This window comes from Brassica rapa, chromosome A03 (assembly GCF_000309985.2).
Source record: "Brassica rapa cultivar Chiifu-401-42 chromosome A03, CAAS_Brap_v3.01, whole genome shotgun sequence".
Taxonomy (NCBI): Eukaryota; Viridiplantae; Streptophyta; class Magnoliopsida; order Brassicales; family Brassicaceae; genus Brassica; species Brassica rapa.
Genome location: NC_024797.2, coordinates 15,016,554 through 15,042,332, shown reverse-complemented (window position 1 = coordinate 15,042,332; position 25,779 = coordinate 15,016,554). Strand labels below are relative to the sequence as shown.

Genomic DNA, 25,779 nt, shown 5'->3' with positions numbered 1-25,779 from the left:
TTAATATATAAGGAATGTTTAAATTCAGTCTTGTATGTGCATTTATTAGTTGAGATATGTTAATTTTGGTCAAAGAGTATGTATTAATTACATTTAAAATATTTCCTAAAGTTAGTCTTTAAGTCAAAATGGCATCTAGTGAATGTATAAGGAAAGTGAGGGCGCCAGAAAAAGGAAACGTGGAATACTCCCCCTATAAAGCCAATGAGCTTTTGCACAAATCTTAAATATCTCTTTTGCTCAGATCTTTCTTCTTAAAAAAACAAATTGAACTCTTTATGGATTCGAATTCCGACCGTGGTTTTGTTTTGTGTTTTGGCTTTGCCTTCAACAATGTTCAGTTCTCCGACCATCTTCTTCGTATCGAGATCACTAATGGCGGTGAGATCACTAATGGCGATTCGGTTCAGGATCGCAAACGCAGGAGAAGAGATGTCAACACTAGCGGTTTGTTTTTTTAATCCCATTTTTTGTGGTTACCAAGATATTGTTGGTCTAGTGGTTATGCGATGGATTGGTTCCTTCGTGCCACAGATTCAAACCATTTTTAATACGAATTGTTATTATTTAAATCATACTGTAATTTCTAAAGACTGACTTTATAGACCTATGAAAATTATGGCAGCTGTAGGTGGTGAAAATGAGAAAGAGTGTAACCCTCCAGCTCCTAGAGTTACAGAATTACATATAAGCTCTCCCATTTTGGCAGCCCAAAGCCCATTTTTTTACAAGCTATTCTCTAATGGGATGATTGAGTCAGAGCAAAATCATGTTACTTTGAGAATCGAAGCTTCTGGTATTATTTTGAATATTTAAACATTTATTTCTGGTATTGTATTATTATTTATAAAAAAGTGATGGTTTCCATTTGTTTGCAGAGGAAGCGGCTGTAATGGAGCTATTGAAATTCATGTATACAAATTCGCTATCATCAGTCACTGACATCCCTGCTTTGTTTCGTGTTCTAATGGCCGCAGACAAGTTTGAAGTTGCTTCGTGTATGCAGTATTGCATCCGTTCGTTGCTTAATATTCCCATGACATTGCCTTATGCGTCGTTGATTCTTCGTCTTCCTTGGCCCCTGCTAGTCGCTGATTCCGTAAAGCCTTTGACAAATGTTGCAAAGCATTTCCTCATCATGCACTTCAACGATATAACCAAGTAAGTACTCTTTCTGTTTCAAAAAATGTAGGTTTTAGAATTTCCACACTTATTAAAAAAACATATAAAATTCTAGTTACGAATAAATTATTTTTCATAATTAATTATTTCCACAACTTTTAAGTTTTAACCAATAAAATTTTAATAAACACAATTATTATTTTTAAAGTTTATAATTTACCATTAATTAATGCATTGAAAATATAAAACATGTAATTTTTTAGAAAGATTTTTTTCTAAAATATAGATATTTTCGGATATATACATTGAAACTTTCAAAGCTTCTTTTTTGTGTGTAAAAAAAATGTGTTCTTAACATTTTGAGTGGTTGATAGGTTTCCACCAGAGGAGTTGACGGCTTTACCGTTAGTAGGTATCATGACACTACTGATGAGCAACGATCTGATGATTACGTCTGAGGACATTGTCTACGAATTTGTCTTGAAATGGGCAAAAGCAAACTACTCGGTTCTCGAAGAACGCCAAGGGATCCTCAATCATCTCGCTCCCTACATCCGTTTCCCTTACATGACATGTCCCAGGCTCAAGAAAATCTTGACCTCAGACGACTTTGAACCTTCTGTCGCGCACAAACTAGTCTTTGAAGCTCTCTTCTTCAAAGCAGAAACATCACTGGCTCATCGAGCCGCCATAAAAGCCGACTCACTTGGCCGACGGTTTATTGAACGAAGCTACACATGCAGACCCATCAAAACTGTGGAGTTCGAGGTGCCTCACCGTCAGTGCATAGTCTACTTAGACTTGACACGCACAGAATGCAATGCTCTGTATCCATCGAATCGTATCTTCTCTCAAAAGTTTCACTTGGGAGGGAAAGAGTTCTTACTCTCACCTTGTTGCAACAAGGACCAGCAGAATAGGTTTCACCATTTTGGATTGTTTCTTTGGTCACAAGAAAAAGGGTCGTCGGTGAGTGTGACTGTGAACTACGAGTTTTCATCTAGGTGGAAGCCAACCCAGGAGTTTGCCATAAGCCGCAAAGGAAAGTATAAGTTCACCGGAGTTCAATCTATTGGATTCAGGGACGTGTTAGGGGCACCATGGGCTACTTTCATTGGTGAGGACTCCCCCTACTTCATCAATGATCTTCTTCATCTCCGAGCCCAGCTCTCTATCCGTCTTTAGAAACCCATAGCTTTAAAATTTGTTAACTACATCCCTTCCTTTTTTCTTTCCAGCTTTAAAATTTGTTAACTACATCCCTTTCTTTTTTCTTTCTTTCTGAACTTGCATGTGATGTAAATCATCTTTGTCTTTAAAGTATAAAAGCATCTTTGTTTTTCTCAAAAACTCTCATATTAAAATATTATTATTTCTGATGAGAATCTCTTGATGCGGATAACTAGAGTTCCTCCCAAAACTGAATTGCATTCAAATGCCCAGTGGTGGGATCTAAGAATATGATTAATGCAGATCTCTTACGATGAGGTTTTTAACGTACTATAAAAGATTCTTTAAGCTTTTAAGTAATAAATGTTTTTTATATTACACTAAGAACCTCATCCTAAGATATCCGCATTAATCATGCTCTAAGAGAATAGTTTCAGACTTCGGAAGATACATTGTTAAAACATATATATATGTTGTATAACAATCATATTACAAAGAAAACCCCAGAAAGAAAGCTGGTTTTATATTTTGAAATGAATTTATTCAGTCCCAGCGATCTTCTTCTTCAAGGAATCAATATCCTCAGCCAACTCCTTTCTGCTTGACTGAAACAAGATTTACAGAGACATGTCAGATTCGTTTATAAATTTTATAAAGTTAGTGGCAGTTATGTTACCTTGAAGAGAAGGTATCTGTAGACGAACCATCCTGTGTACCCAAGACCAACAAGTTCCATAACCTTAGGAAGCTACACGCAAAACAAATAAATATCATTGGACTCAAACCAAATAACACTTTTTTTTGATATTTAAGAGGTTGAAGATTGTTTAGTTACCAGAGGAACAGAGTTGATGGCACCAACAACAATGGAAGATAACCAAACAGCAACAATGGCTCCTCCTCCGTAGATAATCACAGTTGTCTTGTTCTCAAGACCATCCCACTGCACCCAAAACCGAACTTCAAAAAACAGAAAGCAAAAGTGTTTCAAGCAAATGGGTTCATACCTTTTCCTTCAAGTCTGTGAAGAGTTCATTGGTGTCAATGGCCGTTGAGGTCTCGTCTGATGAAGAAGCTCTCGTCTTCATCAATTCGACCTTGTGTAAACCATTCCCTGCGATTAAACCGGATAATTTCAATGCTTTTGGTTTCGATTAAACCAACTGGCTTGAAAGCTTTGAGTAGCTTACAGTACACCATCATATATATGGATGGTGGAGATTATAAACCGGATCAACCCGAACTGAATTTCGAATTTAAACCGGTCCACTATATATACCGAACCGCCGCATCACTTAAAATTTAAATTCTGGGGAAAATTAATCGGTCACCTGAAAGTAGCTTCGCCGGAACAGTGAAAGAGGATCGGCCAAAAGAGCGAGGAGGAAGGTAAGGAACGGCGGAGCAGCGGGCCGAGACGGAGGGGACACGTGGAACCATCACTGCCATCGCCATCGAAGCTGCTACTGTCATCGCCATCGAAGCACACCGATAATTTCTTCTTCTCTAATTTCTCCACACTCTATTTTTTGTTTGTTTGTTCTGCTGCGCTTTTGACCAGACAAGATTCCGCGTAGCGACACGTGTACATTTCTCCTGCTCTTATTGGTCGCTTCTCTCATCTTCAGAAATCCTACTCAGTGGTGATTATAGAATACTTGCATTCTGCGGGGTTTAAGGCCTCTTCTAGGCCCATTTTAAAAATGGACCATATAATCGTATTTTTGATCTATTTTGACGTTTTCTTGTTTATCTCGTAATAGTTGTAGTTTAAATTTTTAATTTATCCTTATTTGGTAAGGTTTATTTTGTAATTGTTATACTCAAAGATTAAGTGCTATTGTGTCAATCTAGAAAGTGATGTTTCAATTCTTGCATGTTACTTTGTAGTGTTTTCATATATATAAATATATTATTTGTGTGTTCTCTATTTTGAGATTTTCTACACTCTATGCAACTTAAATAGTAAGTAAGACTTATACTTTGATTGTAGTGGTATTTTTTTCTATAATTTTTATATATATAAACTTGCTATTTTGATTAATTTATACAAAAAAATTCTTAATATCATTGTTTTTATTTAATAAAAATGAATGAGCAAATAAATTGTATGATCTTTATCTACAGTCCTCAAATGGTTAAAACAATGCTATATGCTAATAGGATTGCGTTTATCTACCAGAGCCTCGATAATTACTCTCCATCAGTTTACTTGACAATATGCATTAAAATTCTTATTTTTATGCGAGATCTAATTAGTGATAGTGAAATCAAACTATAGTAACTCTCATTTACATTCAAAATTACTCACCTAACTAGTACTTTGATTCAAGCTGCGGATCGATGTTTGTGAGTCTCTACTACAAAGAGATCTTACGAGTCTCCATCTTCTTAGGAGTTCTGTTTGCACTAACCATGGAATTGGAGATGTTCATTCGGTACATTCAGGCACGAGCGCCGCCGCCGCTGCAGCCACACCCTCCGAAAGAACCACCTCCCGCACCCCCCCCCCATCAGACTTGTGTAAAAGTTTCTTCCAGAGTCTAGCTTTGATCATATTTTTCTTTTTAGATGAACCGACCATCTTCCTTTGCAATCCTCTATCCTATAGCCAAAACAAAGCCGCTCCTACTCTCTCTTCTTTGGCACAGTCTTCCTTGCTTTTATAAGAAATCTTGTTATTAATCCCATGAATCCAAATCTTCTTCCTCCTCTTCCTCTGCTTCCAGCTCGTCCGCTTCATCTGATTCATCTGCGTCCAGCTTGGCGATTCGGCGTGATTTGATTGTTTTTTCTATTATTTTTTTTTTGTCATATTGGTTGATAGATTGGGAAATGTAATAGTTACGAGTGTACATATACAATACACATATGAAACTATTATGCTATATGTTCATCAAAGAATGAATTAAAAAATTTTTTCTATCGAACATAAATATACATGTATCGGTTTTTACCATATGTATTTTTGTATCCACATAAACCGAAAAATTGTATCTATATCAAAACACATATATTGACCTTCACTGAAGACTAGCTCTAAACTCAAAATGGATCAAGATAGATGTTGGATTAATCAAGGCAATAAATTATTTCTGTTAAATTTATCTCTCTTTATGCAATACTGAATATACTAAAAATACAAAGTTATCTATCAATAGTGGAACTCGTATTTGAATAGCAACTGACAGATGTATTAGTCAGACGAAAATGAAGTGTTTTGTACTTAAATATTTTTATTCACTAGTTAGCATATATATAATACAACAAGTACTCAATGCCGGCTTGAAACTATATTGGACCCTTGGACAAAAAGTTTTTTATGTATTATAATTAGTTAAGCATAATATTATGGACTCTTGTTTTAAATGCTTAGTTGGTGAATTGTCTTAAAATTCACATCTTACCCATTTCTCAACTAATATGCTTCCAGTATGTACAACAACATGAATGTTAGGAGATTGCACTACTATTGATTTGAAATAGTGCTTATGCCTTATTATATAAACTAGCTTTAAACCCAAAAGTACGTACATGTGAAAATTGTATAAGTCAAAAGAATAAGACTGTTAAACAGACGAACATAGGTGGTTGAGCGCAAACGGAGGATATGATATCGAGCCATCGAGAATGGCCGTCGAAATGCGGCGGTTTGCAGCCTCCGTAGCGTGAATTCCGTCCCAACTCACGTAGTCTTTCGGATCACGGCAAGCCTTGGCCGTCGCAGAAGAATTTCCGATTACTTTTGTGGTGCCGCAAAATAACTTCTGATTGAAGTTGTACGGACGTCCACCGTATCCACAACAAGCTTTAATACCGTATTTCATACCTTCAATATAATCAACCAACAAAAAAAGATTCGATTAAACAAAATACCAATTTTGAATATGGTAAGTCCCATTAAACCAAACCGTCTGTCACATTACACGTACCATAGGATTTGGGGTGTTGAAAGAGGTCGAGCAGTATCTTGTGAGTGTCCAAGTATATAACGGTAGCGTTTTTCAGTACGGTTTTTGTCTCGGATAATGCCTTGTCCAATAACATGTTGTAATATTTGACGGCGTTGTTTACGGGAATGAGACATCCGAACTTGTCCAAATCCGAAATAGTATGAGGGTAACCGGTTATAATCGCCGGGTAACATCCAACCGGTGCTAAATTCAATACCAAAAATGTCCGACCCCCTATTCCATATATCTCCTACATCCATAAGACAACCTTTATAAGCAAAATAAATTATTGTACTAGAAGCGGGAGGCATGCAGTACCTTAATCGTTCCAGCAATTTGGCCAATGACTTGAGGAAGATACTGTTTTACACCATCCACTCCAATGGAAGCTAAATTCGATGTGAAATCGTTTTGGCCGATATAAAACGTATACAGCGATTTTCCGAAAATATTGCTGGGCGGTAAAATATGCAACCCTATTGTAACATAAGCATGTTCACATCATTTGCTTTGTTATTTTGACCATCGTTTTATGTATGTATAGTGTAGAATATACCTTGTCGGTTTGAGGAATGGAACTCGTCTACTCTAACCTTGAATTGTTTCATCTGATTTAGTTGAATGGCGAGTGAGAAAGGACTGATTCCGGAGACGAACAAAGACGTGTTTGGCAAAAGAACGGTAGATGCTAAGGTCGCAAAGTTTGCACCGTGTCGAAAATCGGATCCAATTGATTGCAAGTATGGGCTAAGGAAAGGCACTCCAAGAGATTCCGCTAAGAATAATTCAACATTCAAAATCATTGGACCCGGTTCATAGCACATGCAAATGAAGCTATGGTTGTAAACATCAGATTTATAAGACATTTTAGGGAAAATAATTTTGAATTTGTTTACTATATTAACAAACAAAAATATGAAAAAACATTTATTCATATCTCACGCAAAACATTCAAAAACGTTGAAATGGAATCTACTTAAAGAGTACTCATTACCTTTGCCTAAAAAAAAAAGAGTACTCATTACCTAAAAAATCAACGATGAGACGACCGTCTGAAGCACGGCCGACCGGTTTCTTGAAATAAGTCATCCCCCATGGGCCGGATTGAGCCGGAAAAGCAGCCCAAAATCCTCCAGTGTCAGAATTTGAGTCTCCGAAATTGAAAATTGCCTTGAATTCACATTTGGAATCAGCTTTATACGAAGAGAACATCACAATGATCACGATTAGAAGAGAGAAAGATACTCTTCTGTTTAGAACAGAATCCATTTTTCTCAGTTTGTGAGTGTTTCAGAGAGAGACGATTGAGATATTTAGTGTTTATAATATGCCTTTGTCATTGTTGGGTCCGTGACCCATTGTGTCTGTTTGTATATACACAAGAAGCTTTACGGTAAAATACGTATCTCTGTAGTAAAGGAAACGTTATGGGATTGTTAGGTTGAGTAACAAAATGAAGAATTTCTGGCTTTTATTTTTAAAAGAAAATTTATTTTTACTATAAATTATATATATCCATAATATGAATTAGGCAAAAACACATACCACTAAAGTTGATTTGGTAAAAAAAAACAGTTATAGGTTCAGTTAATAATGATACATAGAGTTTTTACCGCTACAACGATCACTATAAACTTGAAAAAAAAATTAAGATACTCTTTTTTAAATTTTTGTCACAAAAATAACTCTGAAAAAAATAACTAAAATAAGTTTTATTAAAAGATAAAAATATATTTTGACTCTAGGGTTAACTAATCTAGACTTAGGGTTTAGAGTTAAGCGGTGGGGTTTTGGAATAGCGTTTCAAAATTTTAAAAATAAAAAATAAATAATAAAATTTTCAAAATAAAAAAAAAAGCTATTTTGGTTTTTTTTTTTAAGAGCTATTTTTGTGACAGAAATTTAAAAACCTATCTGAAAGAATTGCCTATAACTTTTAGCAAAAAAAAAAAAAAAACAATCTGTAAAACCTTTTTTTTGTTCGCTCACAAACACAAGAAAACTTGCATATTTTTCTATAAAATGTATACCCTAGCTTGCTTCATTTGAGAAGTTTTCACAAATGGAAAAGAGGAAAAATAGCCACAGGTCCAACAATTCCTCTCCACCCCCATTAAACTTTTGTTATTTTGCTATATATTATTTTTGCGTAGTAAGAGAAAAGTTATTGTTAAAATGTATACACTATAGCTTGCTTCATTTGAGAAGTTTTTACCAATGGAAAGACAAGTGGCCACAGATCCAACAATACTCCGGCCAGTAAAAGTTTTGTTACTTTGCTATTGTTTTCGAGAGTTGTACTAACAAAGATGAAAGAACACTGTAATAAAAATATTTGGGCCAAAAATTCAAAATACTGTCCAATAGCAATAACCTCTGTTCGAGGGTATTGACGTCAATGTATCTTCGATCCCGTTTAACTGTACACATCAAGTGGGTCCCGCTAGAACTGGCCTCGAGAACATGTCACCAGTTGTCGGAATTAGGGCTAAGCAAAAAACCAAACCCTAATTTAATCGAATCCGATCTGATAAAAATGAATCTGAACCGATCCAAACCCCACAAATATATTGAATGAATCTTGTTTATGGTATTTCAGGTTATGGATATTATCCGAACCGAACCCGAACCTAAAAAGATATCCGATAGAATTGAAATATTCAAAATCCCAAAAAGAACTTATACCAAACATGATCTCAGTCCCTAATATGTATCCAAAATACACTAAGATATTATTGAAAATTAAAAATAATTATCTATTATATGAAGATCGATGGTTGAAGCTGTCAATTGAAGCTCGAAGTTTTTAGAATTAGGTTTTGTTTTCATTGAATAATGTTTTTCATTCCATGAGAACTTGGTTTTTGTTTTATGTTTTCATTTAATTGATTTTTTTTCTATCAATAACTAGGTTTACCTTCTGTTTGATTTTGAATGATCACCTTTGATGTTCGTTTTTTATTTTTGAATCGATTTTACCTATGTTTTGATTACAAAATAGGTACAAATAAGGTATTTTAATAACCGATTTTACTTATGTTTTGGTTATAAAGTAAGTAGAAATCAGGTATTTTAAACCGAAAAATTGATTGGGACCTGAATCCGAAATTATATCGGGTTCTACCGGTTCTTTGAAGATTTACTAACCCCGACTCGAACCTGATTGAACCGGTCCCAAATCAGTCCTGAACCGGTCCCGAATCAGTCCTGAACCGGTCCCGAATCGATCCTGAACCGGTTCCGAACCGGTCATGAACCGGTCCCGAACCAAACTTTCATATAACCCAAATCGAGCCGATTTTGATAAATCTGAAAAACCGAGAGAGATATTGATATCATCTTCCTAATATAGAATCTAATATATGTAGTTGTTTTACCTAGAGAGATATTGATATCATCTTCCTAATAGCTAAATGATTTAAGAGTTGCATTTAAACTTTTTTAGTTTATGATTAATAATGAATGCAACAATATACTATTTTATTATAATGCATATGTTAAATTTTTCAACGAAAATATAAAATAGGCACATATTCATATGATAATGTTTGATACAAAGCGATTGAATTGAAATTTTGGAAAAGATGACATGTTTGGTGCATATTTTTTTCAATTCAAATCATAGTTTAAAATAACATATATATTGTATAATTTAGTGCCGCATGTGGTTTTCATGCAATGTTATATATATGGACAGTTACACACCATATATGTTTCTTGCTGACTTTGCTAATAAAGGGTTTGAAAACAGAAAATGTTTAGTTGCTGTTTCTAATACCCCTTGAAGATGTTGTTGTGTTTTGTAGAGAGATACATCCGTCATCTATCTAATGAATTAAAGAATTGTGAATTTTTGTTAGCATTTTTTAAGGAAATTTACCAAAAATGACTCAACACTTGATTTTGCGATATGGTTTTCTTTTCATCATATTGTCACTGTTCTTTCCCACTTTTTTACTCCATTATTTAACCAATCATACCTTTATATTGTACATATGTGAGTGAAACAGAAAGTGTGATTGAATGACACAATGGGCGATAATAAATTGGAGTAACAAACTATTCAGCTGATTTACGCTATTTTTTTCCAATCAAGATAAATATTTATTCAGCCCACTTACGCTAGGGAAAGAAAAAAGTGGAGTAAAGATAAAATAATGTATTTCTCTTGGTTAAGTGAGAAAAAAAAAGTTTACTCCGAGTTCTGTTTTTTATTTTTCCCCATAATTTCATCTTTTTATTTCCATATTTTTACTCAAATTAATGCCAGTCACACCCAAAATGTTACAACTAGGCTGGAAGAATATCTTTTAATTTATTATAAAGTATTTTTTGCCGATATGCTGTTTTGTTTTATTACATTATAATCAAAAACTGTTCACAATTTACCATAAAGAAAAGAAAATTTATTATAAACTAAGTTAAATGTATATGTCATAATTGGAGTAGGAATCAATTGATTATATGATTTTCAGGCCTCTGCATGTAATTACTAATTTGAACAAGATATTTGCTTTGACCATATTTACAAAATAACTTAATATGTCAAATATATAAATAAATATCATTAACTTGTATGTATCAAATAAGGAAGATTAATTAAAAATAATAATATAAGAATGGAAATTTTAGATTCTCAAGACTAAAAGTTATATAAATAGAGGTTTTCTACAATACAGAAAAGTAAGAATATTTTTCTTGATATATTTTATACAAAAGAAAAAATCATGGCGGTCACAAAAAATTTGGTGTTTTTTTCTCTAGCTGTAATATTAGCAGCTTCAATGTTTAATAGCAACATTTTGGCTTCAGGTATGTTGAAATTATAGAATTAACAAAGATCATTTTACTGTAGTTATTTTCTAAGTCAAACATAATGGTTAAAGAAAATAATTGTAGAATTAACAAAGATCATATATGTTTTATGTGGTTTGTGTAGGTGAAGAGATCGGCCCAATCGAGAAATGCCTTGATTTTTGTACGAACGGTTACACACTGGATATGTGCTATTCTGACTGTGTTAAACAAGGGTTTCAAACCGCAGAATGTAAAAATGTTCCTCTTCCTAATACCCCTTTAAGATGTTGTTGTTTTACCTAGAGAGATATTGCTATCACCTTCCTAATAGCTAAATGATTTAAGAGTTGCATTTAATTTCTTTTAGTTTATGATTAATAATGAATGCAACAAAATACTACTTTATTATAATGCATGTGTTAAATTATTCAACGAAAATATACAATAGTCACATATTCATATGATAATGTTTGATACAAAACGATTGAATTGGGATTTTGGAAAAGATGACATGTTTGGTGCATAATTTTTACAATTCAGATCATAGTTTAAAATAACACACATATATTGTATAACTAGGACCGCATGTGGTTTTCATGCAATGTTATATATACGGACAGTTACACACCATATATGTGGCTTGCTGACTATGCTAAGAAAGTGTTTGAAAACAGAAAATGTTTAATTGATGTTCCTAATACCCCTTGAAGATGTTGTTGTGTTTTGTAGAGAGATACATCCGTCATCTTTCTAATGAATTAAATTACATTATTTTTTTTCAATCATGATAAATATTTATTCAGCCCACTTACGCTAGGGAAAGAAAAAAGTGGAATAAAGATAGAATAATGTATTTCTCTTGGTTAAGTAAGAAAAAAAGTTTACTGTGGGTTCTGTTTTTATTTTTCCACCTATTTTCATCTTTTTGTTTTCACCTTTTTACTCAAATTAATGCCAGTCACACCCAGAGCTTTACAGCTAGGCTGGAAGAATATCTTTTAATTTATTATAAAGAATTTTTTGATGATATGATGTTTTGTTTTATTACATTATAATCAAAAACTGTTCACAATTTACCATAAAAAAAAAGAATATTTATTATAAACTAACTTAAATGTATATGTCATAATTGGAGTAGGAATCAGTTGATTATATGATTTTCAGGCCTCTGCATGTGATTACTATTAAGATTCGAACAAGAGATTTGCTTTGACCATATTTACAAAATAGCTTAATATGTCAAATATATAAATAAATATCATTAATTTCCATGTATCAAATATGGAAGATTAATTAAAAATAATCATATAGGAATGGAAATTTTAGATTCCCAAGACTAAAAGTTACTCCCTCCGTTTCTAAATGATCTATGTTTTAGAAAAATATTTTGTTTCTAAAAAATCCATATTTTATATTTTCAATGTATGTAATAATGGCAAATTGTAAACTTCAAAAACATTAATTGTATTTACTGAATTTTGATTGGTTAAAAATCATAAGAAATAGCTAAAAACAGAAAATCATACATTTATTATCAAAATTTTAAGTGTTTTCTTAATAAGTGTGAAAATTCTAAAACATAAATTATTTAGGAACAGAAGGAGTATATAAATAGAGGTTGTCTACAATACATAAAAGTAAGAATATCTTTCTTAATATATTTTATACAAAAGAAAAAATTATGGCCGTCACAAAAAAAATTTAGTGATTTTTCTCTAACTGTAATATTAGCAGCTTCAATGTTTAATAGCAACATTTTGGCTTCAAGTATGTTGAAATTATATAATTAACAAAGAAGATTTTACTGTAGTTATTTTCAAAGTCAAACATAATGGTTAAAGAAAATAATTGTAGAATTAACAAAGATCATATATGTTTTATGTGGTTTGGTTTGTGTAGGTGAAGAGATCGTCCCAATCGAGAAATGCCTTGATTTTTGTACGGACAGTTACACACTGGATATGTGCTACTATGACTGTGTTAAAGAAGGGTATCAAACCGCAGAATGTAAAAGTGTTCCTCTTCCTAATACCCCTTTAAGATGTTGTTGTTTTACCTAGAGAGATATTGATATCATCTTCCTAATAGCTAAATGATTTAAGAGTTGCATTTAAATTTTTTTAGTTTATGATTAAAAATGAATGCAACAATATACTACTTTATTATAATGCATATGTTAAATTTTTCAACGAAAATATAAAATAGTCACATATTCATATGATAATGTTTGATACAAAGCGATTGAATTGAAATTTTGGAAAAGATGACATGTTTGGTGCATATTTTTTCAATTCAAATCATAGTTTAAAATAACACATATATTGTATAATTTAGTGCCGCATGTGGTTTTCATGCAATGTTATATATATGGACAGTTACACACCATATATGTTTCTTGCTGACTTTGCTAATGAAGGGTTTGAAAACAGAAAATGTTTAGTTGCTGTTTCTAATACCCCTTGAAGATGTTGTTGTGTTTTGTAGAGAGATACATCCGTCATCTATCTAATGAATTAAAGAATTGTGAATTTTTGTTAGCATTTTTTAAGGAAAATTACCAAAAATGACTCAACACTTGATTTTGCGATATGGTTTTCTTTTCATCATATTGTCACTGTTCTTTTCCACTTTTTTACTCCATTATTTAACCAATCACACCTTTATATTGTACATCTGCGAAAGAAACAGAAAGTGTGATTGAATGACACAATGGACGATAATAAATTGGAGTAACAAACTATTCAGCTGAGTTACGCTATTTTTTTCCAATCAGGATAAATATTTATTCAGTCCACTTACGCTAGGGAAAGAAAAAAGTGGAGTAAAGATAAAATAATGTATTTCTCTTGGTTAAGTGAGAAAAAAAGTTTACTTCGGGTTCTGTTTTTATTTTTCCCCATACTTTCATCTTTTTATTTCCATATTTTTACTCAAATTAATGCCAGTCACACCCAAAATGTTACAACTAGGCTGGAAGAATATCTTTTAATTTATTATAAAGTATTTTTTGCCGATATGTTGTTTTGTTTTATTACATTATAATCAAAAACTGTTCACAATTTACCATAAAGAAAAGAAAATTTATTATAAACTAAGTTAAATGTATATGTCATAATTGGAGTAGGAATCAATTGATTATATGATTTTCAGGCCTCTGCATGTAATTACTATTAAGATTTGAACAAGATATTTGCTTTGACCATATTTACAAAATAACTTAATATGTCAAATATATAAATAAATATCATTAACTTGTATGTATCAAATATGGAAGATTAATTAAAAATAATAATATAAGAATGGAAATTTTAGATTCTCAAGACTAAAAGTTATATAAATAGAGGTTTTCTACAATACAGAAAAGTAAGAATATTTTTCTTGATATATTTTATACAAAAGAAAAAATCATGGCGGTCACAAAAAATTTGGTGTTTTTTTCTCTAGCTGTAATATTAGCAGCTTCAATGTTTAATAGCAACATTTTGGCTTCAGGTATGTTGAAATTATAGAATTAACAAAGATCATTTTACTGTAGTTATTTTCTAAGTCAAACATAATGGTTAAAGAAAATAATTGTAGAATTAACAAAGATCATATATGTTTTATGTGGTTTGTGTAGGTGAAGAGATCGGCCCAATCGAGAAATGCCTTGATTTTTGTACGAACGGTTACACACTGGATATGTGCTATTCTGACTGTGTTAAACAAGGGTTTCAAACCGCAGAATGTAAAAATGTTCCTCTTCCTAATACCCCTTTAAGATGTTGTTGTTTTACCTAGAGAGATATTGCTATCACCTTCCTAATAGCTAAATGATTTAAGAGTTGCATTTAATTTCTTTTAGTTTATGATTAATAATGAATGCAACAAAATACTACTTTATTATAATGCATGTGTTAAATTATTCAACGAAAATATACAATAGTCACATATTCATATGATAATGTTTGATACAAAACGATTGAATTGGGATTTTGGAAAAGATGACATGTTTGGTGCATAATTTTTACAATTCAGATCATAGTTTAAAATAACACACATATATTGTATAACTAGGACCGCATGTGGTTTTCATGCAATGTTATATATACGGACAGTTACACACCATATATGTGGCTTGCTGACTATGTTAAGAAAGTGTTTGAAAACAGAAAATGTTTAATTGATGTTCCTAATACCCCTTGAAGATGTTGTTGTGTTTTGTAGAGAGATACATCCGTCATCTTTCTAATGAATTAAATTACATTATTTTTTTTCAATCATGATAAATATTTATTCAGCCCACTTACGCTAGGGAAAGAAAAAAGTGGAGTAAAGATAGAATAATGTATTTCTCTTGGTTAAGTAAGAAAAAAAGTTTACTGTGGGTTCTGTTTTTATTTTTCCACCTATTTTCATCTTTTTGTTTTCACCTTTTTACTCAAATTAATGCCAGTCACACCCAGAGCTTTACAGCTAGGCTGGAAGAATATCTTTTAATTTATTATAAAGAATTTTTTGACGATATGATGTTTTGTTTTATTACATTATAATCAAAAACTGTTCACAATTTACCATAAAAAAAAAGAATATTTATTATAAACTAACTTAAATGTATATGTCATAATTGGAGTAGGAATCAGTTGATTATATGATTTTCAGGCCTCTGCATGTGATTACTATTAAGATTCGAACAAGAGATTTGCTTTGACCATATTTACAAAATAGCTTAATATGTCAAATATATAAATAAATATCATTAATTTCCATGTATCAAATATGGAAGATTAATTAAAAATAATCATATAGGAATGGAAATTTTAGATTCCCAAGACTAAAAGTTACTCCCTCCGTTTCTAAATGATCTATGTTTTAGAAAAATATTTTGTTTCTAAAAAATCCATATTTTATATTTTCAATGTATGTAATAATGGCAAATTGTAAACTTCAAAAACATTAATTGTATTTACTGAATTTTGATTGGTTAAAAATCATAAGAAATAGCTAAAAACAGAAAATCATACATTTATTATCAAAATTTTAAGTGTTTTCTTAATAAGTGTGAAAATTCTAAAACATAAATTATTTAGGAACAGAAGGAGTATATAAATAGAGGTTGTCTACAATACATAAAAGTAAGAATATCTTTCTTAATATATTTTATACAAAAGAAAAAATTATGGCCGTCACAAAAAAAATTTAGTGATTTTTCTCTAACTGTAATATTAGCAGCTTCAATGTTTAATAGCAACATTTTGGCTTCAAGTATGTTGAAATTATATAATTAACAAAGAAGATTTTACTGTAGTTATTTTCAAAGTCAAACATAATGGTTAAAGAAAATAATTGTAGAATTAACAAAGATCATATATGTTTTATGTGGTTTGGTTTGTGTAGGTGAAGAGATCGTCCCAATCGAGAAATGCCTTGATTTTTGTACGGACAGTTACACACTGGATATGTGCTACTATGACTGTGTTAAAGAAGGGTATCAAACCGCAGAATGTAAAAGTGTTCCTCTTCCTAATACCCCTTTAAGATGTTGTTGTTTTACCTAGAGAGATATTGATATCATCTTCCTAATAGCTAAATGATTTAAGAGTTGCATTTAAATTTTTTTAGTTTATGATTAAAAATGAATGCAACAATATACTACTTTATTATAATGCATATGTTAAATTTTTCAACGAAAATATAAAATAGTCACATATTCATATGATAATGTTTGATACAAAGCGATTGAATTGAAATTTTGGAAAAGATGACATGTTTGGTGCATATTTTTTCAATTCAAATCATAGTTTAAAATAACACATATATTGTATAATTTAGTGCCGCATGTGGTTTTCATGCAATGTTATATATATGGACAGTTACACACCATATATGTTTCTTGCTGACTTTGCTAATGAAGGGTTTGAAAACAGAAAATGTTTAGTTGCTGTTTCTAATACCCCTTGAAGATGTTGTTGTGTTTTGTAGAGAGATACATCCGTCATCTATCTAATGAATTAAAGAATTGTGAATTTTTGTTAGCATTTTTTAAGGAAAATTACCAAAAATGACTCAACACTTGATTTTGCGATATGGTTTTCTTTTCATCATATTGTCACTGTTCTTTTCCACTTTTTTACTCCATTATTTAACCAATCACACCTTTATATTGTACATCTGCGAAAGAAACAGAAAGTGTGATTGAATGACACAATGGACGATAATAAATTGGAGTAACAAACTATTCAGCTGAGTTACGCTATTTTTTTCCAATCAGGATAAATATTTATTCAGTCCACTTACGCTAGGGAAAGAAAAAAGTGGAGTAAAGATAAAATAATGTATTTCTCTTGGTTAAGTGAGAAAAAAAGTTTACTTCGGGTTCTGTTTTTATTTTTCCCCATACTTTCATCTTTTTATTTCCATATTTTTACTCAAATTAATGCCAGTCACACCCAAAATGTTACAACTAGGCTGGAAGAATATCTTTTAATTTATTATAAAGTATTTTTTGCCGATATGCTGTTTTGTTTTATTACATTATAATCAAAAACTGTTCACAATTTACCATAAAGAAAAGAAAATTTATTATAAACTAAGTTAAATGTATATGTCATAATTGGAGTAGGAATCAATTGATTATATGATTTTCAGGCCTCTGCATGTAATTACTATTAAGATTTGAACAAGATATTTGCTTTGACCATATTTACAAAATAACTTAATATGTCAAATATATAAATAAATATCATTAACTTGTATGTATCAAATATGGAAGATTAATTAAAAATAATAATATAAGAATGGAAATTTTAGATTCTCAAGACTAAAAGTTATATAAATAGAGGTTTTCTACAATACAGAAAAGTAAGAATATTTTTCTTGATATATTTTATACAAAAGAAAAAATCATGGCGGTCACAAAAAATTTGGTGATTTTTTCTCTAGCTGTAATATTAGCAGCTTCAATGTTTAATAGCAACATTTTGGCTTCAGGTATGTTGAAATTATAGAATTAACAAAGATCATTTTACTGTAGTTATTTTCTAAGTCAAACATTATGGTTAAAGAAAATAATTGTAGAATTAACAAAGATCATATATGTTTTATGTGGTTTGTGTAGGTGAAGAGATCGGCCCAATCGAGAAATGCCTTGATTTTTGTACGAACGGTTACACACTGGATATGTGCTATTCTGACTGTGTTAAACAAGGGTTTCAAACCGCAGAATGTAAAAATGTTCCTCTTCCTAATACCCCTTTAAGATGTTGTTGTTTTACCTAGAGAGATATTGCTATCACCTTCCTAATAGCTAAATGATTTAAGAGTTGCATTTAATTTCTTTTAGTTTATGATTAATAATGAATGCAACAAAATACTAGTTTATTATAATGCATGTGTTAAATTATTCAACGAAAATATACAATAGTCACATATTCATATGATAATGTTTGATACAAAACGATTGAATTGGGATTTTGGAAAAGATGACATGTTTGGTGCATAATTTTTACAATTCAGATCATAGTTTAAAATAACACACATATATTGTATAACTAGTGCCGCATGTGGTTTTCATGCAATGTTATATATACGGACAGTTACACACCATATATGTGGCTTGCTGACTGTGCTAAGAAAGTGTTTGAAAACAGAAAATGTTTAATTGATGTTCCTAATACCCCTTGAAGATGTTGTTGTGTTTTGTAGAGAGATACATCCGTCATCTTTCTAATGAATTAAAGAATTGTGAATTTTTGCTAGCCTTTTTTAAGAATAATTGCCAAAAATGACTCAATACTTGATTTTGCGATATAGTTTTCTTTTCATCATATTTTCACTTTTCTTTCCCACTTTTTACTCCATTATTTAACCAATCACACATTTATATTGTTCATCCGTGAGAGAAACAGAGAGTGTGATTGAATGACACAATGGGCGATAATAAATTGGAGTAACAAACTATTCAGCTGACTTACATTATTTTTTTTCCAATCATGATAAATATTTATTCAGCCCACTTACGCTAGGGAAAGAAAAAAGGTGGAGTAAAGATAGAATAATGTAACTTAATTTGTCAAATATATTAAGATTAATATATTTGACATATTAATCTTGTATATGTCAAATATATTAAGATAGAATAATGTCAAGAGATTTGCCTTGACCATAGTTATAAAATAACTTAATATGTTAAATATATAAATAAATATCATTAATTTTGTATATATCAAATATGGAAGATTAATTAAAAATAATAATATAGGAATGGAAATTTTTGATTCCCAAGACTAAGTTATATAAATAGAGGTTTTCTACAATACAGAAAAGTTAGTTATTTTTTTATTCTATTAAAATTCTATTATATATACAAATAGCATAACTATATATATTTTTTAATTCTATTAAAATTATCCAAAATTTTTTGAAGAAAAATTAATTATTATAATGTATCCGAACTATCAGAAAGTATCCGGATATTGTTATCCAAAATAGTCTGAAATATTCATGATTTTATCTGAATCATCTTAATTATTTGATATCTTATTCAAAATACTCGATATTTAACTCGAAGTACTAGAATTACCTGAAATAACTCAACCAGAACCGATTGAAAACCTCTGAATATTTTCTAGTTCCTAGTTTTACTATTCCAATGGAACCAAATATATGTCATATGGTAAATAAATCTTCTAGCCTCTATCGGAACTACCCAAACTGAACTTAACCGAACCGATATCCCAAAAGTCCGGGTCTAACTAACGCCAACTCTCTAGTAACTCTCTAGTAATATTATTTTGAGATTATGTGTGACCCTGTTTGTATTTTCTTTAATAAATAAATAGAAAACATTGAGTAGTTCAAAATTCCAGAGAGACATAAGGCACGTCAGTTCAGTTGAAAGACTTTCAGTAAGTGGGCAAAGTGTCAGGAAATCTTTTTAATCATTGTTGTTTCTGTTGGTCGGATTACATACAAAGATTTATATTTTATAGAACAAAAAGATATATTAAAATCATAACGCAAGACTTTTCAAATTTCATTTTGAAGCATATTCCTCCTATACACGGAGAAGAACAGAGACCACACAACAAGCCCTACCGGCAACGAAGAGATGGAAGCGGAGAAGTTTCTAAAACCGGTGCTTCAGAAACCACCTGGCTACCGTGAGCCTCACGCGCCTCTTGAAACTCCTAACACATCATCACGTCGCCGCCCGCCTAAGCATATGATCCCGCCGTCTTTTTACCCGGAGAAGAAGAGACGATGGAGTCGCTGCCGCGTCTTCTGCTGCAGCTGCTGCATCACCGTCGCAATCGTCATCCTCCTCTTGGTCCTCACCGTCTCCGTCTTCTTCCTCAGGTACAGCCCGAGACTCCCCGTCGTACGCCTCGCCTCCTTCCGCGTCACGGACTTCAACTTTTCCCGCGGGAAAGCCGACGACGGATTATCGCAACTCACGGCGAAGACCACGGCGAAGCTCGACTTCAGAAACCCGAACGGGAAGCTAAGGTACTACTACGGAGACGCTGACGTGGCGGTGACTGTAGGAGACGGCGATTTTGAGACGAGCTTAGGGTCAATGAAAGTCAAAGGCTTTGTGGAGAAGCCGGGGAATCGGACGGTCGTGATCGTTCCGATCAACGTGAAGGGACAGCAGGTGGATGATCTGACGGTTAAGAGGCTTCGAGCGGAGATGAAGAGTAAGAAGTTGGTGGTGAAAGTGACAGTTAAGACGAAGGTGGGGTTGGCTGTGGGAAGGCGTACGATTGTTACAGTGGGGATTAGTCTCTGTTGCGGTGGCGTTACATTACAGACGCTTGATAAACAGATGGCTAAATGCACCATCACAATGCTTAAATGGTACGTTCATTCAATTAATGATTAGTGTTAATAAGCTTTGATTAGTGACAAATAAAATTATTTAAATTGCAGGATTACATTGCACTCATAGTAATGATGATGGATGTGTATCATTTTCATCGACGTTTCAAGCGCTGTACGTCGCCAAAGTCTCAGTTTCACAAATGACCACTCTGTATTCTTTTTATCCTCCTTATTTTTACTTTTAAGCATATGATTTTATTTTTTGTCATGCTTTAAGCATTTGATTGTGATCCAATATTCAACCATTTTGAATACTATTTATTTATAAATAGTATCTTAGAGTTAGTGGTTCTCCACGTATTTGTTTTCTTGTAATGGATATAGAGAAATGATTTTGCTACACAACCATAGCGCATGGAGTAATCTTGAGGTACAATAAACCATGTTTGTTGTCTATCCCACAGTGGCACAATGCATACACAAAGAGAACATGAAACACCGACTAGCAGCACACAACATGAACTTAATTATTCAAACTAATCCACAAGTTACCAATAAAAGTGATAACTCAATACCAAAAGACCCAACAAAAACCTGTAAAACACAAGCTCCAGTACCAAATAGGTTTTTTATAGTTGGCCTCTTGGCTTATTTTGATTCAGAAGAAAACTCAATCTAAAGAAAAAAAAAATAGAAGTTTGGCTAAAGCTCTATAGCCTTTTATCCCTTCCAAGGATGCTGAAAGGAGATTCAAATAAAAGCCCCTAAAATGTCGAACTTCTCTTCTGTCTCATCCGCTACAAAAATAGAAGTGTCATCTCTCTCTCTCTCTTCTTGTAGATACCATCAAATAGACTTAGTCTGATATCCTAAACTCCACTCCTAAAACATCTTTCACCATCTCATATGTCACAAATGCAATCGCAATTGATGGTACAACCTATACCAACACGACAATAACACTCTTGAGAAACGAATGATTCAAATCAATAAGAAAATAGGTTTTGTTATAAGAAACAAACCTTCACTGAGTTGGGGACCAAACCCTTGTACAAAGCTCCAAAGCCTTCATGACGAACTGTCTTCCTAAATGCATCAACCATGCCGGTATATTCAAGCTTGCTTCTCCCCTCGCCTGTAACAACAGAGGAAGCATCTTTCCACCCAACCATTTGCATTCTCCTACGAATCACATCCAGTGGATATGCAATTGTTTGACCAACAGTTCCAGCTATAGCACCGCACGAGAGTCTCGTTATGATGGTCAGCTCATTGTTCTCCACTAGTCCAAATGGATTGTCTTTGACTAGCCAGTCCTTAAGGGACTCATAGACCGCAAAGTTCAAGCCCACATATGGAACCTGCATTAATCACAACTCATGAAATGTATGAACTAGTAGTGTTACGTTCGAGTGATGAAAAAGAAACGAGACTTACAACTCCAATAACTGATGGAAGCCAACCACGGTACAGGGCCCTTGGACCTTCCTCTCTCAGGACAGTTGATAAAGCATGTGCAATTCCTCTATATTGATAAGGAGAGTTTGCAGTCTGTTGACATATCATCAACGTTTGCAGAGTTAACAAAGATGACCAATTAAGTAAGTCCCCAGCAAATTACAAAGTTATGGTGTACAACAAAAAGTTACCTGGACAGTTAGCCTTCCACGAACCATATCCATTGGGTACGTTGCAGACATGGCTATTATTCCAGCAGTTGCACCAGCTCCAAGCCGTAAAACAGGAGTGAGTTGTGCATTCTCTGCAGAAGCGGGAACGGCATAAACCCATGAACAATAAAATCTTATAAACAGAGCACTGTTGTAATATATATTCAACAAAGCTCCAAAGGTTTCATTTAGCAACTTAAATTAAAGGTTAAAGTGATAGGTATTACTCATTCCATTTCAAAAAGATCTATGTTTTGAAGTTTTCACACCTATTATAAATACATTATTTAGTGATTTAAACATTTGTCATACTTTTATCCAATCAAAAATTCTATAAACACAATTAATTTATTCAAAGTTAGCTATTACCTAATAAAAATTGCATATAAAAAGTAAAAATGTATCTTTAACAATTTTTTTTTACTAAATATGGATCATTTTGGAGTATCATGCAATAGATGATTCAATCAGGAATAAAAAAAAATTTAGACTGAAATGAACTAACCATTTCCTGTCTGCTGACGATACATGTACAGTATACCCCTAACAGACAGAGAGGGCATAGATTAGATTCAGATATATAAATTGAGTAGAATGAAGAGAACAGAGTATGGAGAAGGTCTTACTTTGAAGCTTGCTCATAGCTGAAAAATTTGACAGCCGAGTTAGGAACAATACGAGCACAGTTGGTGCCGTTTCCTTTGAACAGTCCACGAACCCCCTCGGTTCTCCAAATATACTTCAATCCTTGCACTGTCCCACTATACTTTATGTTATGTGGATTTTGGACCTACGTAATTAGCAATGATCATGTTAAGTCTCCACTCTCTAGTTCATTTAAATGCTTCAAAACAAAAAAAGGAAAAGAGGAAACCAACTAACCTGAAGCAATATCTTCATCCTTTCCAGAGGTGCAACTGCAGTTCGTGACCTAATCAAAACACACACATCTCTGTTCAGACATTACCCCCAAGAAACTAACAGCTCTTTCTTTTATATATAAGTCAATCACAGGACCATTTTCAAGTAAAGATGAACACTTTCCGACCATACTACACCTTCGGACATAAACCGATATCTACATTTGAGTGCTTCAGACACTGATCTACTCAGCAACCAGATTCATCAACATCAATAAAGTTTTGATTTTTAATGAAAACCCATGAAGCATTTCAGGAGATTCATCAACATAATAGAAAAAAAAAAAAAAGAGAGAGAAACTCACACTCCACCAGCGACGCCACCGGCGAAGAGAGACTTGCAGATGCTGAGGACAGCATGGCTCGGAGCTTTGACTCCTTCTCTCGCCAACTTCGCTTCCTCCGCCAGGTTTACGATCGTTGATACAGCTGCCGATTCGGTGCTCTTCACATCCTCTGATGCCATCGATACACAGAAATCGAAACACTCAGCTACGATTACGATTACGATCTCAAATGATCTCTTCAGACGTTTTCTAACGATCTTCGATCTCTCAACGACGCACCCAGAACCCTAGCAGAAATCTTCGTTTTGAGATTGAGGAGAAGAGAGATCAAAGCACTTGTCGAGAGAGAGAGAAATCTACTTCTCTTCTCTTTCACTGTCCCGGCGGCGATGATAATAAAACGCCAAAAGACAACCTAACTAATTAAGAAGACTGATGGCTTACGACGCCGTTTTAATGGCACTCTTTTTTCTTGGGTATATTCACAAATCAGTACCTTGACTAATTTTGTTTTGTATAATAATCCTTATACTGCATCTAGGTGATGAATGAATACTACTATTGATAATGTTATCGTAATTGTCAAGGATACAGATATGAAATATGTCTTCTCATAATCCAAAAAATGAATGAAGAACTTTTGAAAAAAAAAAATAAACTAAAGAGTGTTATATATTAAGAATTACCTTGAATAACAATGTTTAGTAAAATAGCATTTCTAGTTTCTACCATGAATAACGATATTTTGGTGATCTCAAATATAGTTAGTTTTATATTATTAAAAATGAAGACCGTAATTTGTTAAGTGTTTTGTAAATTCTAAAGGATATGAATGTATATTTTCTAGTAAAAATAAAAACATACAAATGTATACTAACGACTAAACATCTAATAAGAAGTTGTTACTGTAAGAAAAAGCAGATGATGAATTATTTAGCAATTTTCATACCTCACGAACTCTATGCATAAAATAGTTTGTATAAGGACTGATTTGCAAAGTTCTCGTTTAGTTGTTATACTACGCACGCGCGTAAGATAAACTCTCCTCGATATGTACGCCACGTACTGACTTACTGTTTAGTGATTTGATATACTCCACTATGATCCGGTTTGTTCACTGAAAAAGAGACTCATGTTTCAAACCACATAAATTTGTTGGGCTCGTTAAAAGCCACAACTCTAATACTTTCAGAATACAGACTCCACAATCCACATACTTTAAGATTAGTTAGCAATGAAAAAAACTTGTATTTACCTCTTTTTTTTGTCAACATTTGTATTTACCTTTTATTTAACATAATGTTGGGCTTCATTTGGAAATAACAACAAGAGATAAATTTAATTTAATAAATATATTGCAAACAGTTTCTTCTTAGTTTTCGGAAGGTGATATCATGTATCAAGTACTAAAACTACAACTGTGTCATCAAATCTTGTTTTTAGGCCTTTTGTACGTTTGAGTTTGTACGTTTGAGGGGCCATAGAATACCCAAAAATGGAATAATCACCCACAGAATCCACGTCGAGTTTTTATGTTAGTTATTATTTTTAAAAAATATATATACAAGTGTATGTTTATTTAGGTAGTGTGTGAAAAGTGGATGTATGAACAACTCATAAGAATCAAATAACGAAGGCCTTATGTTATTATTCTATTTCGGTGGTACACATCAACAAAGTTCGCCAGCTGATACCCACTACTCTTAATTGTCCAGTTAGTAAGAGCACCCCTATTAGTGAATTTATGAGGGGGGGGGTTTACACAGATTCAAAAAAAAAAGAAAATATTATAATAATGAATAGTGATGAACCTGTCTCTCCCCAGCTCTTTTCAGTGAACCTGGTTCATCACTGTAGCGCGGGCTTCACGACACGTGGCGGCCCGCGATTGATCCGATTAATTATTTTTTTTTTTGTTTTTTTTAAAACAAAAATCAAACAGTAAAAAAATAATAAAAAAATACTTTGTGAACTCTTTTCATGGAGTTCACTGATGCAAATGCTCTAAGTATAACCATGCAATGATTTCCTTTTAGCATCTCCTATTTTCTTAAGCCCG

At 32.6% G+C, this 25,779-nt stretch overlaps 5 protein-coding genes, 1 long non-coding RNA gene and 1 other non-coding gene across 8 annotated transcripts; 3 read left to right on the top strand and 4 right to left on the bottom strand.

The window, feature by feature from the left end:
• The first annotated feature begins 233 nt into the window (after nucleotides 1-233).
• Nucleotides 234-2,794, top strand: LOC103858841 (BTB/POZ domain-containing protein POB1). Its single transcript, XM_009136269.3, has 4 exons — nucleotides 234-447; nucleotides 626-796; nucleotides 879-1,161; nucleotides 1,497-2,794. The coding sequence occupies exons 1-4, from the start codon at nucleotides 279-281 to the stop codon at nucleotides 2,305-2,307; spliced, it is 1,434 nt and encodes a 477-aa protein (XP_009134517.1). The 5' UTR covers nucleotides 234-278; the 3' UTR covers nucleotides 2,308-2,794.
• On the bottom strand, nucleotides 2,571-2,720 carry MIR9568 (microRNA MIR9568). Its single transcript, NR_128629.1, has one exon. It is a non-coding gene; the product is annotated as a microRNA MIR9568 (primary transcript).
• LOC117132370 (protein CURVATURE THYLAKOID 1A, chloroplastic) lies at nucleotides 2,682-20,052 on the bottom strand. Of its 2 annotated transcripts, XM_033286214.1 has the most exons (7): nucleotides 20,046-20,052; nucleotides 18,317-18,320; nucleotides 3,624-3,796; nucleotides 3,300-3,406; nucleotides 3,128-3,235; nucleotides 2,969-3,040; nucleotides 2,682-2,897 (listed from the first exon to the last, which is right to left on the bottom strand). In XM_033286214.1, exons 3-7 carry the CDS (start codon nucleotides 3,769-3,771, stop codon nucleotides 2,832-2,834), a joined length of 501 nt encoding a protein of 166 aa, XP_033142105.1. In that variant the 5' UTR covers nucleotides 3,772-3,796; nucleotides 18,317-18,320; nucleotides 20,046-20,052; the 3' UTR covers nucleotides 2,682-2,831. The 2 variants fall into 2 exon arrangements, with proteins under 2 accessions (XP_033142105.1, XP_033142104.1); XM_033286213.1 differs by lacking the exons at nucleotides 18,317-18,320; nucleotides 20,046-20,052 and having other exon boundaries at nucleotides 2,695-2,897; nucleotides 3,624-3,865.
• Nucleotides 3,307-7,959, bottom strand: LOC103858839 (GDSL esterase/lipase At4g01130). Its single transcript, XM_009136267.3, has 6 exons — nucleotides 7,271-7,959; nucleotides 6,802-7,020; nucleotides 6,564-6,721; nucleotides 6,225-6,495; nucleotides 3,624-6,121; nucleotides 3,307-3,406 (listed from the first exon to the last, which is right to left on the bottom strand). The coding sequence occupies exons 1-5, from the start codon at nucleotides 7,512-7,514 to the stop codon at nucleotides 5,862-5,864; spliced, it is 1,152 nt and encodes a 383-aa protein (XP_009134515.1). The 5' UTR covers nucleotides 7,515-7,959; the 3' UTR covers nucleotides 3,307-3,406; nucleotides 3,624-5,861.
• LOC103858837 lies at nucleotides 8,797-18,407 on the top strand. The gene is made up of 4 exons (XR_631179.2): nucleotides 8,797-11,057; nucleotides 11,185-14,534; nucleotides 14,662-18,011; nucleotides 18,139-18,407. It is a non-coding gene; the product is annotated as an uncharacterized LOC103858837 (long non-coding RNA).
• Nucleotides 20,046-21,456, top strand: LOC103858835 (NDR1/HIN1-like protein 6). Its single transcript, XM_033286202.1, has 2 exons — nucleotides 20,046-20,879; nucleotides 20,952-21,456. Exons 1-2 carry the CDS (start codon nucleotides 20,131-20,133, stop codon nucleotides 20,968-20,970), a joined length of 768 nt encoding a protein of 255 aa, XP_033142093.1. The 5' UTR covers nucleotides 20,046-20,130; the 3' UTR covers nucleotides 20,971-21,456.
• LOC103858836 (mitochondrial adenine nucleotide transporter ADNT1) lies at nucleotides 21,331-24,143 on the bottom strand. The gene is made up of 8 exons (XM_009136265.3): nucleotides 23,739-24,143; nucleotides 23,396-23,444; nucleotides 23,140-23,303; nucleotides 23,019-23,056; nucleotides 22,493-22,605; nucleotides 22,281-22,394; nucleotides 21,866-22,204; nucleotides 21,331-21,783 (listed from the first exon to the last, which is right to left on the bottom strand). Exons 1-8 carry the CDS (start codon nucleotides 23,897-23,899, stop codon nucleotides 21,700-21,702), a joined length of 1,062 nt encoding a protein of 353 aa, XP_009134513.2. The 5' UTR covers nucleotides 23,900-24,143; the 3' UTR covers nucleotides 21,331-21,699.
• Between the last annotated feature and the right edge of the window lie 1,636 nt (nucleotides 24,144-25,779).

Bases quoted from the DNA above. Each gene is read 5' to 3' on its own strand.
- LOC103858839 (XM_009136267.3), bottom strand. From the start codon at position 7,514: ATGGATTCTGTTCTAAACAGAAGAGTATCTTTCTCTCTTCTAATCGTG. The intron at 6,496-6,563 runs GTACTGCATGCC...TTATGGATGTAG, and splicing joins AAATTGCTGGAACGATTAAG to GAGATATATGGAATAGGGGG. The intron at 6,122-6,224 runs GTACGTGTAATG...ATTATATTGAAG, and splicing joins TCAACACCCCAAATCCTATG to GTATGAAATACGGTATTAAA.
- LOC103858835 (XM_033286202.1), top strand. From the start codon at position 20,131: ATGGAAGCGGAGAAGTTTCTAAAACCGGTGCTTCAGAAACCACCTGGC.
- LOC117132370 (XM_033286214.1), bottom strand. From the start codon at position 3,771: ATGGCGATGACAGTAGCAGCTTCGATGGCGATGGCAGTGATGGTTCCA. The intron at 3,407-3,623 runs GTGACCGATTAA...GTTTAATCGCAG, and splicing joins TCCGGCGAAGCTACTTTCAG to GGAATGGTTTACACAAGGTC. The intron at 3,041-3,127 runs GTAACTAAACAA...TTTTGCGTGTAG, and splicing joins CCATCAACTCTGTTCCTCTG to CTTCCTAAGGTTATGGAACT.
- LOC103858841 (XM_009136269.3), top strand. From the start codon at position 279: ATGGATTCGAATTCCGACCGTGGTTTTGTTTTGTGTTTTGGCTTTGCC. The intron at 797-878 runs GTATTATTTTGA...ATTTGTTTGCAG, and splicing joins TTTGAGAATCGAAGCTTCTG to AGGAAGCGGCTGTAATGGAG. The intron at 1,162-1,496 runs GTAAGTACTCTT...AGTGGTTGATAG, and splicing joins CACTTCAACGATATAACCAA to GTTTCCACCAGAGGAGTTGA.
- LOC103858836 (XM_009136265.3), bottom strand. From the start codon at position 23,899: ATGGCATCAGAGGATGTGAAGAGCACCGAATCGGCAGCTGTATCAACG. The intron at 23,057-23,139 runs GTAAGACCTTCT...TCTGTCTGTTAG, and splicing joins AGCTATGAGCAAGCTTCAAA to GGGTATACTGTACATGTATC. The intron at 22,606-23,018 runs GTTAGTTCATTT...CCGCTTCTGCAG, and splicing joins TCGTCAGCAGACAGGAAATG to AGAATGCACAACTCACTCCT.